Source organism: Elgaria multicarinata, chromosome 1 (genome assembly GCF_023053635.1).
Source record: "Elgaria multicarinata webbii isolate HBS135686 ecotype San Diego chromosome 1, rElgMul1.1.pri, whole genome shotgun sequence".
In the NCBI taxonomy this organism is placed as follows: domain Eukaryota; kingdom Metazoa; phylum Chordata; class Lepidosauria; order Squamata; family Anguidae; genus Elgaria; species Elgaria multicarinata.
Genome location: NC_086171.1, coordinates 39,974,889 through 39,987,360, shown reverse-complemented (window position 1 = coordinate 39,987,360; position 12,472 = coordinate 39,974,889). Strand labels below are relative to the sequence as shown.

Here is a 12,472-nt window from a genome sequence, read left to right as displayed (position 1 = left end):
CTACTTGGTGGTGGCTCCCCGATCTCTGCGACCCTCCCCCTCTCCAGGGAGTCTTGCCTGGCGCCTACTTTGAAGGCACTTAGGTGCCAGTCAACTATTGTTTTTAATTTTACAGGCTTTTAAAATTTGTTGCACTTTGCTTTTATGCTGCTTGGTGCGGTGTTGTTTCATTTTGCCAATGGCATTTATATGGTTCTTATTTATTCGTTTATTATGGTGTTTCACTGTTCTTATTTTTAATGGTTTAGTTTTTTACTTTTTTTGGTAAGCCGCCCTGGGAAGGGCCGGAATATAAATGATGTGACTGAACAGCAAAGATTGGTTTTTACGGGGTCTGTCTTCGAATTCTCCTCTTTGAATAGAAAGGATCGCAGGTTTGTGAAAGAAGCTAGAGAAGGAAATGTGTACACTTCTAGTCTGTGATCCCAAGACATTCAGTTTGGGGGCTACGTGAGAGGGAGAACCGAAGGGCATGTTGACGGTTGGCCAAGGGGGAGATTCCATATCTGACTTCCTGGTGGCAAGCCATCCCACTGAGCTTTTGATACATTGGTTTTGAAACGCTTGTTTAGTGCTGTTTCGTGATTTCACTGGCAGTGGAGGCTGGTGGCTCCGATATCAGTGGGGCGGTGAATCCGCTCCGGGTTTCAGTCAGCACTCTAAAGGAGCTCTCCATGGTGGAGAGTTCTGACTGAAACCCGGAGCGGATTCACCGCCCCACTGACACCGGAGCCACCAGCCCCCACTGTTCACATCAGAGGTGAGATTTGAACTCGGCTCGGCTCTTCGCAGCGTTCAGTTTCTGCGCTGTGACGGAGCACTGCCGGTTCTCTCATCTGCGCCCCTTCGTGTTCTCAGTAAAACAATTTCTGGCCCGCCCTGTGTGTTTGGCACGTTGCATTTCTGTTGCCTCCTCCCCCCACCCCCAACCTTCCCTCCTTCCTGGCAGGACTTCTAAAAATCCCTCTTGGCTTCTTAATATTTGCGTGATCAGCGGGAGGAAGCACCTGAGTGCAGCCGCAAGGTTCAACGTTAAACCTTTTCTGAGACGCTTAGGGCGGGTTTGGCCAGCCGGCGCTGCTTAGAGAGCTCCGGCCCGTGAGCTTGGCCGTGTTTACGCTGGGATCACCTGCGTAAAGATTAGCTACCCTGCAGCTGCTCTCAAATGAGCCCCCTGGGAACGGGGCTCTAGATTTACAGTTCCTCCCAGCGGACGGCGAAGGAAATGTCCTCAAAGCAGCTGTTTTGATGATCGTGTTCTCCGTCTCTCCTGCAAGCTTCGAGAACAGAAATGTTTGGGTGTCTGCGTTTCCTTTAAACGCACAAACAAACACATCTGTATCTAGCCATACGCGGAGACGTTTGCTCCGCCCCCCCCAAGTCTGCACGCAAATGGAGCCCTTAGGCAGTTAAAATAACATGCGAGGGATATTTCACGTCCTCCCTACACGCTCCCCACGGTTGCTGTCGGGAGGACACGTTTCCTCGAGAAAATCACAAGCCCAGCAGCTACTACCTTGTGGCATTGCTGGCCAGCGCACCTTCGTATGTGCGCATGCGCACGGCTCTGCTCTGACCCAAACACGCAGCAAAGCACCCGGCGCAGTCCTCTGAGGACGGCCCTGCTTCAGGCGGCAGGTGGGTTACAGGGGAACTGTCTGTTGGGATGACGGAGCCGAGCGGCCAAGAACCGGAGCTTGAGGCATCTTCCTGTTTAAACCTTTGCCTGATCCAGGAACTCGGCTGGGTGGCCTTTTAGGCAAGCCTGCCTGCTCTCTCTCTCTCTCTCTGTCCTCTGTTTCGGGGTGATGATGATAATAATGTTGAACTACCTTAGAGGTTGTTGTACGGAGTATTGGGAGTGCGTGTATGAATTGCATTGACGACTCTTAAAGTGTACTATAAAAGCTATTAGATGAGAGAGAGACAGTGTGGTGTAGTGGTTAGAGTGTTGACTTAGGCTCAGGCAGATCCAAATCCCTGGTCAGCTGTGAAGCTCACTCGGTGACCTTTTGCCAGTCTTTGTATCTTAGCCTAATGTACCTCGCAGGGTGCTTGTGAGGATAAGATAGGCGAAAAACTGGATGCTGCTTTGGAGGGAGGGAGGGAGGCTGGGATACAAATGCCAAGTACAATTTTGGGCTCCTGCCCTGCTTTCATTCCTTTGCCAGGATGTTTACGAATGCTTTCAAAAACCTGAATCGCAAATCCAGCAAACCGAGAAAGTTTTGCATATATTGCATTGATGGCAGAACCGGGGTTTTCCTTGGGGCAAGATTCAGGCATGCTCATTTTCTTGGGGTGGGGGCACTCAGCACGGCTTGCAAAAATCCATTCTGTTGGCTGGGAATTGCAATCTCACCACATCTGGAGGGCACTTAGGTTCAGGAAGATAGATCTGGACAATTGCACCAACATATATTTTTGCAGTGATGATTGAACATACCCGAGTGTCCGGTTTTCTCCCTGTGGGAACAGGAATTCCCCGGAGGCTAACTTTCTCAGCTTATAAAGTCCTGAAAATTCTAACTTTCCATTAATGTCATTTTTGGAAAAAAAAGTTTCTAACCCTCATGGTGGCAGAGGTGCCATGAGGACGGAGCAACAAAAGTGTACTAATCTCTTCCGGCAGGCCTAATTTTTTTTTTTATTTATTTATTGCATTTCTAAACCGCCCAATAGCCGAAGCTCTCTGGGTTTTTTCCAAAAACCCCGATGAATTTTAAACCTAAGAATTTTAAGATGTTGTGATTGTTATTTTAATGTTGTATCAGTTTTATATGCTCTTTTAACCAGTTTTATATATTGTATTGTATTTACTGTTCCCCGCCTCGATCCAGAGAGGCGGGTAAGAAATAAATAATATATTATTATCATCACCATCATTATTATTATTATTATTAGTATTATTATTACATTGGCCTGCTGCCTCCTCCCCTGGCATGGCTGATCTGCAGTACATTTCGGGTTGTGCTGACCACCCTTCCTTTTGCGCTCTCCAGCCACGTCCATCCTGAAGAAGAGCAAGCGGTTGAAGCGGAACAATGTGGAGTTCGACCGGGTCACCGTCTTCTACTTCCCGCGCTGCCAGGGCTTCACCAGCGTGCCCAGCCGCGGCGGCTGCACCCTTGGCATGGTCAGCAAGCACGGCTTCTCCCGGGAGTTCACCTTGGCTGAGTTTTCCAAGGAACAGGAAGCGGTTCGCCGGGAGAAGCACAAGGAGCGCTTGAAAGAGGAGAAATTGGAGGCCTTGAAGTGGAAAGTAAGTGGCGCGGAGCTAGCTGCTTGGGGCGCGCAGGAAGGTCCTGAGTTCGAGTGCCGGCATCCAGAATCGGTGTAGCAGCCGGGGAGGCGAAAGGCCTCTGCCGAGCGGCTGCTAGTCAGCATATACACGGCTAGGGAAACTAGTGGCCTGACCTCCTGGAAGGCGTCTTCTCTTTCTGCCTTTGATGCTTACTAGCATCTGGCCAGCGTGCAAGGCAGGCGTGTAAAATAGGCCCTTCAAAGCCAAAGAGCCTCATCAGGACGGGACCGGAGTTCCTGCCCTATCTAATCTTTACGTTGTGCAATTGAAACAGGCAGAAAAAGCATCTAATGCAGCCTCCCCCAAACATTCCTCCAGATGTTTTGGCCTAAAACTCCCATAAGCTTCGAGCCAGCGTAGCTTAGGGTTATTGGAGTTGTAATCCGACACGTCTAGAGGGGCACCAGGTTGGGGATGGCGGATCGAGTAGCTCTCTCTCCTAGGGTTGCACTCTCCCCCCAACCAAGTTGCCTGTATCCTAATGCACCACTGGCTTTGGGGGTAGTGGCCAACCGAGTTCCTGTTCCTTCCGGCTGGCCGGCTGCTGTTGAGGGGGTTGTGGTCCTCGATGGGGCCATTGATGCAAGGAGAAGATGTGAGGGAAGGGGTTGGGTTTGATGGCGGAAATGCCCGGGTTCAACTCTTCTGTGATTCTATAAAGAAACTAAAGAGGCTGAGCGTCAAGGAGGGCAGGATTTGAAAGTGGGGAGGGGAGGTTAGAGGAAAGCTCAGAGAGGGGAGGGTGAAAAACCCAACATTCTCAGATTGAGCTGAAAGAACCAGGCAGCTGTTGGGCTACGGGCCTCTTCTTTCAGCCTTGGCTTCCCATGCCAATGCCCAGTAAGCCTCGTGGCTGAGTGGGGATTGGAACCCGGGTCTCCCCACTCTAAATCCAGCGCTGTTTGCCAGCTTTCCCCAACCTGGGGCCCTCCAGATGTTTTGGACTTCAAGTGCCGTTAGCTCCAGCTACATGGCCAACCATCAGGAATGCTGGGAGTTGTTGTTTGGAACATCTGGAGGGCCCCAGGTTGGGGGAGGCTGTTCTTTGCATTCACACACACACACACGGGTGGCTTACTAGGAGAGGGTGTTGGATTTCAAAATGGCGGCCGCCTCGTTGGGTCAAGCGTCCCCATGGTGCTTTCATCTCCCGCTTAACGCGCGCTTTCCTCTCTGTGCCTTTTCCCAAACAGCTGACCCTGAACGGTACGAAAGAGTCCGAGGAGGCCAACCGGCTCACCACGGAGGACATCTCGGACGACGAGGCGGACGCCAACGGCGCGGAGCCCGAGGACGGCTTCTTCCTCCAGCCCTTCCCAGCCAAGAAGAGGCGGGCGCTCCTCAAGGCCCTGGGCGTCAAGAAGATCGACAAAGAGGAGAAGCGGGAGCTGCACGGCATCCGCCTCTCCCGAGAGGACTGCGGCTGCGACTGCCAGGAGTTCTGCGATCCGGAAACCTGTAGCTGCAGCTTGGCGGGCATTAAATGCCAGGTGCGTGGCCTTCCCGGGGGTGGTTCCTCGAGCAGGGCTGCCGGGCCCCAAACGGGAAAGCAGGACCGTCTGGGTGGAAAGGGTCTTCCGTTGGTTCGGGCGGGTATTTTTCAACTGGGCCTGAGTAGGAAGAGGCCGTTAAGACGGGCAAATGGCTTTTTTAAAATAATAACAATAATGATTGCTACTTCTGCTACCAGGCTGGTAGCCCCGGTCCGTAGCTACTGTTACCAGAGGGCAAATGGGAAACTGGCCTGCTGTCCAAATGTTGGTTGTCAGATGTTGGTTGCCACTCTGTCATCTCTGGGATTTGCAGCTGCTTATTATTTCCGAGTCCCACTGGGTGATGCTAAAGCAGACCCCAAGCGTCCAGCTTAAGGCCTGACGTGGTGGGACTACGGCTGAGCTAAGACTTGAACCTGGAGACCTTCTGGCTGCTGTCTCCTATTCCTTGGCCGCTGCATCTCCCTGGTAACGTCATTGTCTCCCCCTCCACCCCGTGCAGAACTTCGTTAGGCAGCGGAGCTAACGGCTATCGCTGGTCGGAGCCACTAAACTAAATGTTTTGTCCCAGCTGCAAAAACAGTAGGCAAACTTATAGAGGTTTAAGGCCAGAATGATTTGAAAAATGGATGATATTCCTTTATCTTCTAATGGCCCTCTAGATGTTTTGGCCTACAACTCCCATCAGCCCCAGCCAGCATAGCCAACAGGGTGGGGGTCATGGGAAATGTAGACTAAAACATCTGAAGGGCCGCAGGTTGCCTGCCTCTGTTCTAGACACCGAAAACTTCGCTCTAGTGTGGGAGATGTCTCATGTGTATCAGCTAAACCAGTGCCCAACAGATGTTTTGGATTACAACTCCCACAGGCTGGGGCTGATGGGATTTCTGGTCGAAAACTTTTTGAGGACACCAGGTTACCTACCCTTGAACTAAGGCAGTTACGTCAAAATGGCTAAGAAAAATGTACGGAGGATTGGTCTGTCAATGGCAACTTGTCGTGGAGCGTCCCTATTCGGAGGCCCTTTGCAAGTGAATCAATGTTCCTGGGGAGGGCTGTTGCCTTTGCGTCTTGCTTATGGGCTCCCCGAGGCCACCTGATTGACCAGTGCAGGAAGGGCTCCATGTAGGTTCTGGGTCATGAATGGTGCATTTCCTGCTCCAGATGCTTATGTCTGTCTGGATTTTTTAAAATGTGGTTACGCTTTCCCATGACCTAGATTCATATGTGCATGCCCATGGCTTGCTGTCTTGGAAGTGGGGAGTTGCACATGTCAATGAACCCTGAGACACAGATGGGCAAGTACAGAACGTTCCTCCTGCCCGTTTAGCTGCTCAAACGCTTTGTCAGAGGAGACGGGGGCCATGTTTTGCCTCCTCGAGTGAGGAGGGATCACTTTAAAAGTGCCCTCCGGGAGATTAGCTGCTGGTGCTTGAAGCAAAAACAATTTTGCCGAGAATCCCCGGGTGCTTCCAAAAATATTACACAGGCGTTAAACTTTGCCAGACTAACGCTGAGTGTCTCTGCCGACAGATGGATCACACGTCTTTCCCTTGCGGCTGCACCAAAGACGGCTGCGGGAATACGGAAGGGAGAATCGAGTTCAACCAGGCCCGGGTCCAGACCCACTTCATCCACACCATCATGAAGCTTGAATTGGAAAAGAACCAGCAAAGCGACGCGAGGAGCCCAGCACCCGAGCCCCCCTTCCGGGAGCGGCTCCACCCGTTCGGGTGTCTGGTGGGCAAGGCGGCGTTCGAGGAGAGGACTGTGCCCCTGGCGCCCGCCTTCCAGTTCAACACGGACTTGGAGACGATCGGCGAGAACAGCTGCAGCAGCGACATGACGGACTCCTCGGTGTCGTCCAGCCAGAGTGAGGACCTGGAGGAGTCGTACGAGGCCGCCCCGTCCGAGAAGTCCCAGTCGGACGTGGACGACGACGGCTTGGCTCGGATCCTCCACTTCAACGATTCCGACGCGGAGGACGGCGGCGGCGGCACCAGCAGCTGCCAGGACAACTTGAGCTCTTTCCACCCGACTGGCTTCTTCAGCGTGGACGTGGAGGACCAGTGTGCCACCAACGCTGCCGGCAACGCTTTGAGCCACTTGCCGTATGTCACGGAATGTTTAGACGAAAACGCCAATCAGGGAGCGGGTTGCTTCCTTGAGGAGGCCTCCACGGGAGCTCAGTGTGGGGGGATCCTTTCCTGCGCACCATCCTCCGCGGCCGATCAGGGATCCAAGAGCTATATGGATCTGAGCCTCTCTTCGGACTCTCTGGATTTCTTCCAGTCATTCTCGGACTACAACCTGGGACCTCTCTACAACTCCTTGAAAGAGTACGAGAACCTGGACAACTTTTCAGCGCTGCAGCTCCAGTTGCCAAACTTCCCCAGCTTGTCCCAGTCTGGGGATCAGAGCGCCTGCTTTCTAGAGTCCCTGATTGGCTTGTCCGAATCTGTCCCAGAAACCCCTGCGCCTTTTACAGACAATCAACTTCTAGAAGATGCCATTAAGTCGTCGCTCATGGAGACAGTGAAGGTTTAACTTCTGTTCTTTTTAAGAAGCGAGGTGGGGAAGAGACCTTCAGACACGTAAAACAATATACCCACATCATTGATAAATGAACCCTCTCCGCATAAGAGGAGGAAGTGCTACAAAGATCTTTCTAAGGGGGCAAATTTTAATGTTTTGCTCCTTTTTGGACACTTTGGTTGGAGGGGGGGGAACCGCAGCTACAATCAGTTTTCTTACTGCTTGTGTAAAATTTTTGGCCTTTTCATGGCATGGGGGTCGGGGTGGGGAGGGAGAGGGGAAAAAGAGAAGACGACTTTTGCAAACTAAACACAATTTTCCTGCGTTTTGTACAGGGCTGGGGGAGGGCGACCTCGTGAGAAGTATTCCTTGCGTTTTAACACTTTGGTCCTCCACAGAGCACCTTCTGCGAACACTTTCAAAAGTTAACCGACAGTTTTCTCAAACGACTTCGGGAATTACACACATATATATATATAATTATATTTATTGTGAAATTGATTTGCTCGAAAAGCGAGCCCTTGTTTAAATGGGAAAACGTTTACAGAAAAAAAGAGAGGCCCATACACTATTAAGTAGACATCATTTCCCTCCATCCCCCTATTTATTGCAAAATTGCAATTTTAAAAGAGCCACCAATGCTTGATCTGAGCACGAAATCTTATTTAAATTAGTCATACCTGAGATGTATTATGTGTACAATCATATTTTTTTGCATAATATATCTGTATTTATTTATTTGTTCCTCCCCCCCCTCCCCCCCCCCGGTACCTGAATAGCGCTGTGGGTTTATCGGGGAACTGAAGGCAGTAGCCCAGGGCTTAAAGGCTGTATTTGTGTTGGGTAACCTTTTTCTTTGGGATAAACAACAAAGAAGACATTTGCTTCCGAGGCAGTCAAATGCTTTTTCTGTCTCTTCCATGAGCCGTGGATCTACACTACAGACGTAAAATCCTCTTCTGTTCTCTTGGCTTCCTCAAGGGAACCTTGGAGAATTGTGTAGACTTAGGAGGGGGTTGAGAAGTCTTGGGGGTGAGTCTCTTCAACCTCTCCCCCCTCCCCCGATGATTGTGGCGGGTCCTCGCAGGGTGTGTCTTAAATCGGATCCAACCCAGTTTAGTTTTGCAGTGCAGATACGGGCCACGATAAGAGTGTTTGGCCCGGTTTCAAGGTCATTTTTTCTTTGTGCTGCTTCCAAAATTCAGGTGCGGTGCAGTAAAAGGGCTTGGTGTTGTGTATCACAGCTATGGCTTTGAAGAGCATTTGAGCCTTGGAAGTTCTGAGTGCAGGGCGCTCTGAATCCTGGGATAGAGCAGAAATGGCACACACCTTACCCATCTTAGCAACCCTACATGTGGAGAGTTGTCCTGGGTTGCAGCGTAAGGGGACGGGTGGTGTGTTACTTCTATTTAAGAATATAAATACATCATGATTTCTACAGTTCCATTCTTGCATAAGACTTGTAGCTATGTGTGTTGAGTCCATCTTTTTGCTATGAGCAAGTAATAACACCCTAAACTATGAAGAGAAAAGAAATGGGGTATGAACTATTTAAAAAAAAAGAGCAAAGGTTACATTGTGTTGTAAATTATTTTCTAATTTATTTTAATTTACTTAAGGATTTGGCCATGAGACCTTTACCGAACGAATCTGATCTATTTATAGTGTCCAAATATACAGAAGAAGCCAGGACGAAGCTCTCCTCGGTACTTGGAAATGGAGAAGGGTTTTATTAGAGAGGAATCAAAACCAGAGATTTGCCAAACCAGGATATTTATAAAAGGTGTACAAATAAAGCCATGGCAATCTTGGTTGCTTTATGTTGCTATTGAACCCTAACCCCAAACCTATATCTGAATATGAAGAATTTGGAAGGCTTGACTCACTGAAGAACATGTAATTTTGTGTTTCCCCAAGCTAGGGCACTAAAGCTGTCTTGGTCCAGAACTCCCATCATTCCTATCAACCCTACTGGCTGGGAATGATGGGGATTGCAGTTCAGCTGCAGGGCACCAGGTTGGGCTCAGCTGATGTAATAGGGAAATGGTACATTTAAAATGGTGGAGAGCAAGCCAGGACGGGCAGTTTCAGTTACAGAAAAGGGGATACTTTTCCTCCCCTCTTGGCTGGGATGTGTTGGCTGCCATTTTTTTTTTTTTACTAGCCCTCTCCAGTTTGTGGCATGTTGTCTCCCCCACCCCCCTGTAAACCTCCCAAGATGGCAGTCTTTGAATTCGACATGTCTAGCCACCAGATGCCAGCATCATCCAGTATGGTCCTGTGTTTAGGTGCAACCTGTGGACTGTGAATTGCTCCTCCCAGGATCAGGGACCTTGCAGGCGGATAGGTGTGTACTTAAGCTGGATTGCAAACATGACACTCTTTGGCTATTTGCATATAATGGGACATCGAAATCTGTATATTAAGACACAAGTGCCTATGCCAGCAGTACCAATGTGTATTGATCGGGTGTGTTTGTGTGTTCAGACGTTCCTCTGTGATCCTTGAACTGAGCAATAAGCCAAATCAGAAAAGTCAGTGGGTAGATCTTAGTTGCAATTGTTGGAAACCTTGTGTGCTTTAAAGGAGGTGACCCTGAGCAGAATCTGTGCTCACACACACACCCCTGTTGTGTTCAGCTCTTGTTGCATTTCAGTGAGGCCCGTAGAGGACCAACACATTTATGCCTGCACGGTGCCATTTGGGCTGAATAAAACCATGTCCCCAACACACCAAAATGCACCCTCCCCTTCCCCTTAAAATGCCACTCTCAAAAATCAAAGCAGCTGCTTTTAAGAGCTGAAACAAAAATAATTATCTGGTTTTCTTTTTCATGGCAATAATAATGATAACTGGGTATGACTGCCATCTCTTACAAAATTCCCTTAGGTGAGAAGAGTTACCTTTTTTGGGACTCGTTTCGGATGGCGTGATGGTTTAGGGATTGTTTGCCCTGCACCACAGGAGAGCGAAATCCTGTTATTTTGGTAAGGGAAAAAATTGATGTCCTTGCCACTCTGAGATTATAAACCCTGCACTTTGACCCTCCACAAAGCACCCAGAATTCCTTCTACACTGGAACCCTTTGGGGAAACTTTGTGCCATCTGGTCTATGCAAAGAGGGCTTTTTAAAAATAATAATGATGAGTAGTTAAGAGAAAATATCTCCAGAACAATGTGGCATCAGTGCAAAAGGGTAATTCCACTGTGGGCAATTTTTTTAAAAAAGTATTTAACTTTAAAATATATATCTATATCCCCCTTGTTTTTGTATTTAATTGGTGATTCTTTTATTCAGCCTATATTAAATAATTATTGCTTTAAGATGTGTTTGGTACTAGGTTATTTTTTCTGGCACTAAAGCAACAATTTTAGAACATTCCTTTTTCTCTCTGCATATATATGTTTTAAAATGAATGTTTGGAGATTCAGAGGTAAAAACCTCTCCTGCCTTCATTACCCCCCCTCTAATTTATTCACTTTATTTGTGTTGGTGCCAAATTGCCCCCCACACACACACCAGGGTGCACTGAATTGTAAATAGATATATATATATATATTTCCCCTTTCTGTATCTTGTATAAAATGTTGCCTGTTCAAGCAGTTTTACTTTAAAAAAACAAACAAAAATAAAACTGGGTATTTATTGACACAATCTGTAATTATCTAATGTATTGATTGAAACACTTTGGTTTCAACAGCTTTGTTTGCTTCTTCTGTGTATATATTGTGCTTTTATGTTGCTTAAAGGTACAAGTTAAAATGCTTTTATTTTTATCTCTATTTCCCCCCTCCCTTTTATTTGTAGTAAAAAAAGACAAAAACAAAACCCCCCACAAACTTCGCATTCTCTGCCTTCACGCTGCTGTCTCTCATTTCATCGAAGCAATATGAAGAAATTTTCATTACACTTTCAATAAAAACAACTTTTGCTTTGGAAAACACAGCAGTGTTTGTGCTCCTTGACAACACTGGGGTGGAGTTTGGGGGCTGGGGGTTAATGAAACTCTAGTTCGTGCCAGTGTAAAGGCCTTCCGAGGCTCCGTGGTGGTTGCCATGGAGAAGGGTCACGTGTTTGAAACATCCCTCCTTGGTTTGCATCTTGCCACCCGGGGCTGATATGTGTCTTTGACAGCTGTGCGCGGGCAGAACCTGGGCGAAGGGAGCTTCGTTCCTGGGACACTGGGCAAAAGAGATGACATCAATGCATCCATGGGTAATTAAAAAGCAGGCTGAACTTTAGTGGATATTCCCGGTTTAGCATTTAATTTTCCCTGGCTGTGAAGAACGGCTTTTCTCCTCTTCCCCCATTTGAAGAGGTTGCAAAAACAGGAACCAAGACCTTGGGCCTTCTGGCGGCCCACCACCGCTGAGCTACCGTCCTTCCTCGCCCTGGTCATCTCTCCTGCTTTAAAGCCCAGAGGGAGGGCTATCTCTTTGCAACGGACTCCGCCTTTGCAAACTTTCTCGGAAAGTGGGTTGGGTATTTTCTTTGGTTGTTGGTGGTGGTGGGGGATGTGGGGAGGTTCAAGTTTCTTCACAAGGCCGGAGAGAACCCTCAGGATGTGGTGGCGTGTTTTCTGAGGGCTGTGGCACACACCCTTATCAAAGCCCACCCCGCCCCTTAGAAAATGGTGTGGCCACCCATGTCGGGGGCTTTGGGGAATGCAAGCGATGCGGTCCAAAAAAACAAATGCATCCCTATGCTGATCTCCTTAATGGTTCCTAACCATCACAGGTAGGCATGGCTGGTCACCTGCTGAGGGCTCATACTTCAGCAAGACACACACACACCCTACTTGGCTTCTTCACTGCAACTGGCTGGTTCATCTGCCTCTCACTCTGGCCCAGACAACGGTGGTGGTGGGAAGGAGGAGCAGGAGGTGCCACACCCTGCTTGCTCATTGGCTCTCTGCCTGCCAAGCAAGCGAGTGGGAGCAATGAGAAGAAAGAGGAGGAGCCAGAGCAGCTGGTGACAATGGACTCCCTGAGGGAGGGAGCCCATTGAGGGTATCTTGCCCAAGGGTCCTCTTGATACCTGGAGCCAACGTTGGTTCTTAATATTTAAACCAGACCTGGACTGCACAGACCTTCAGACAGAGGGTGCCTTCAAAGAGAGAACTGTCCATTAAAGCAGGGC

The 12,472-nt window shown here is 48.9% G+C and overlaps 1 protein-coding gene across 3 annotated transcripts in view; it reads left to right on the top strand.

Annotated features, from left to right (window-relative positions):
* CSRNP1 (cysteine and serine rich nuclear protein 1) overlaps positions 1 to 11,276 on the top strand; it is a 36,263-nt gene extending 24,987 nt beyond the window's left edge. For all 3 annotated transcript variants that reach the window (XM_063126113.1, XM_063126122.1, XM_063126130.1), the window contains exons 3-5: positions 3,003 to 3,262; positions 4,498 to 4,794; positions 6,331 to 11,276. In XM_063126113.1, the coding sequence (XP_062982183.1) occupies positions 3,003 to 3,262; positions 4,498 to 4,794; positions 6,331 to 7,344 (1,571 nt within the window). In that variant the 3' untranslated portion in view covers positions 7,345 to 11,276. The remainder of the gene's footprint in view (positions 1 to 3,002; positions 3,263 to 4,497; positions 4,795 to 6,330) is intronic.
* The last annotated feature ends 1,196 nt before the right edge of the window (positions 11,277 to 12,472 follow it).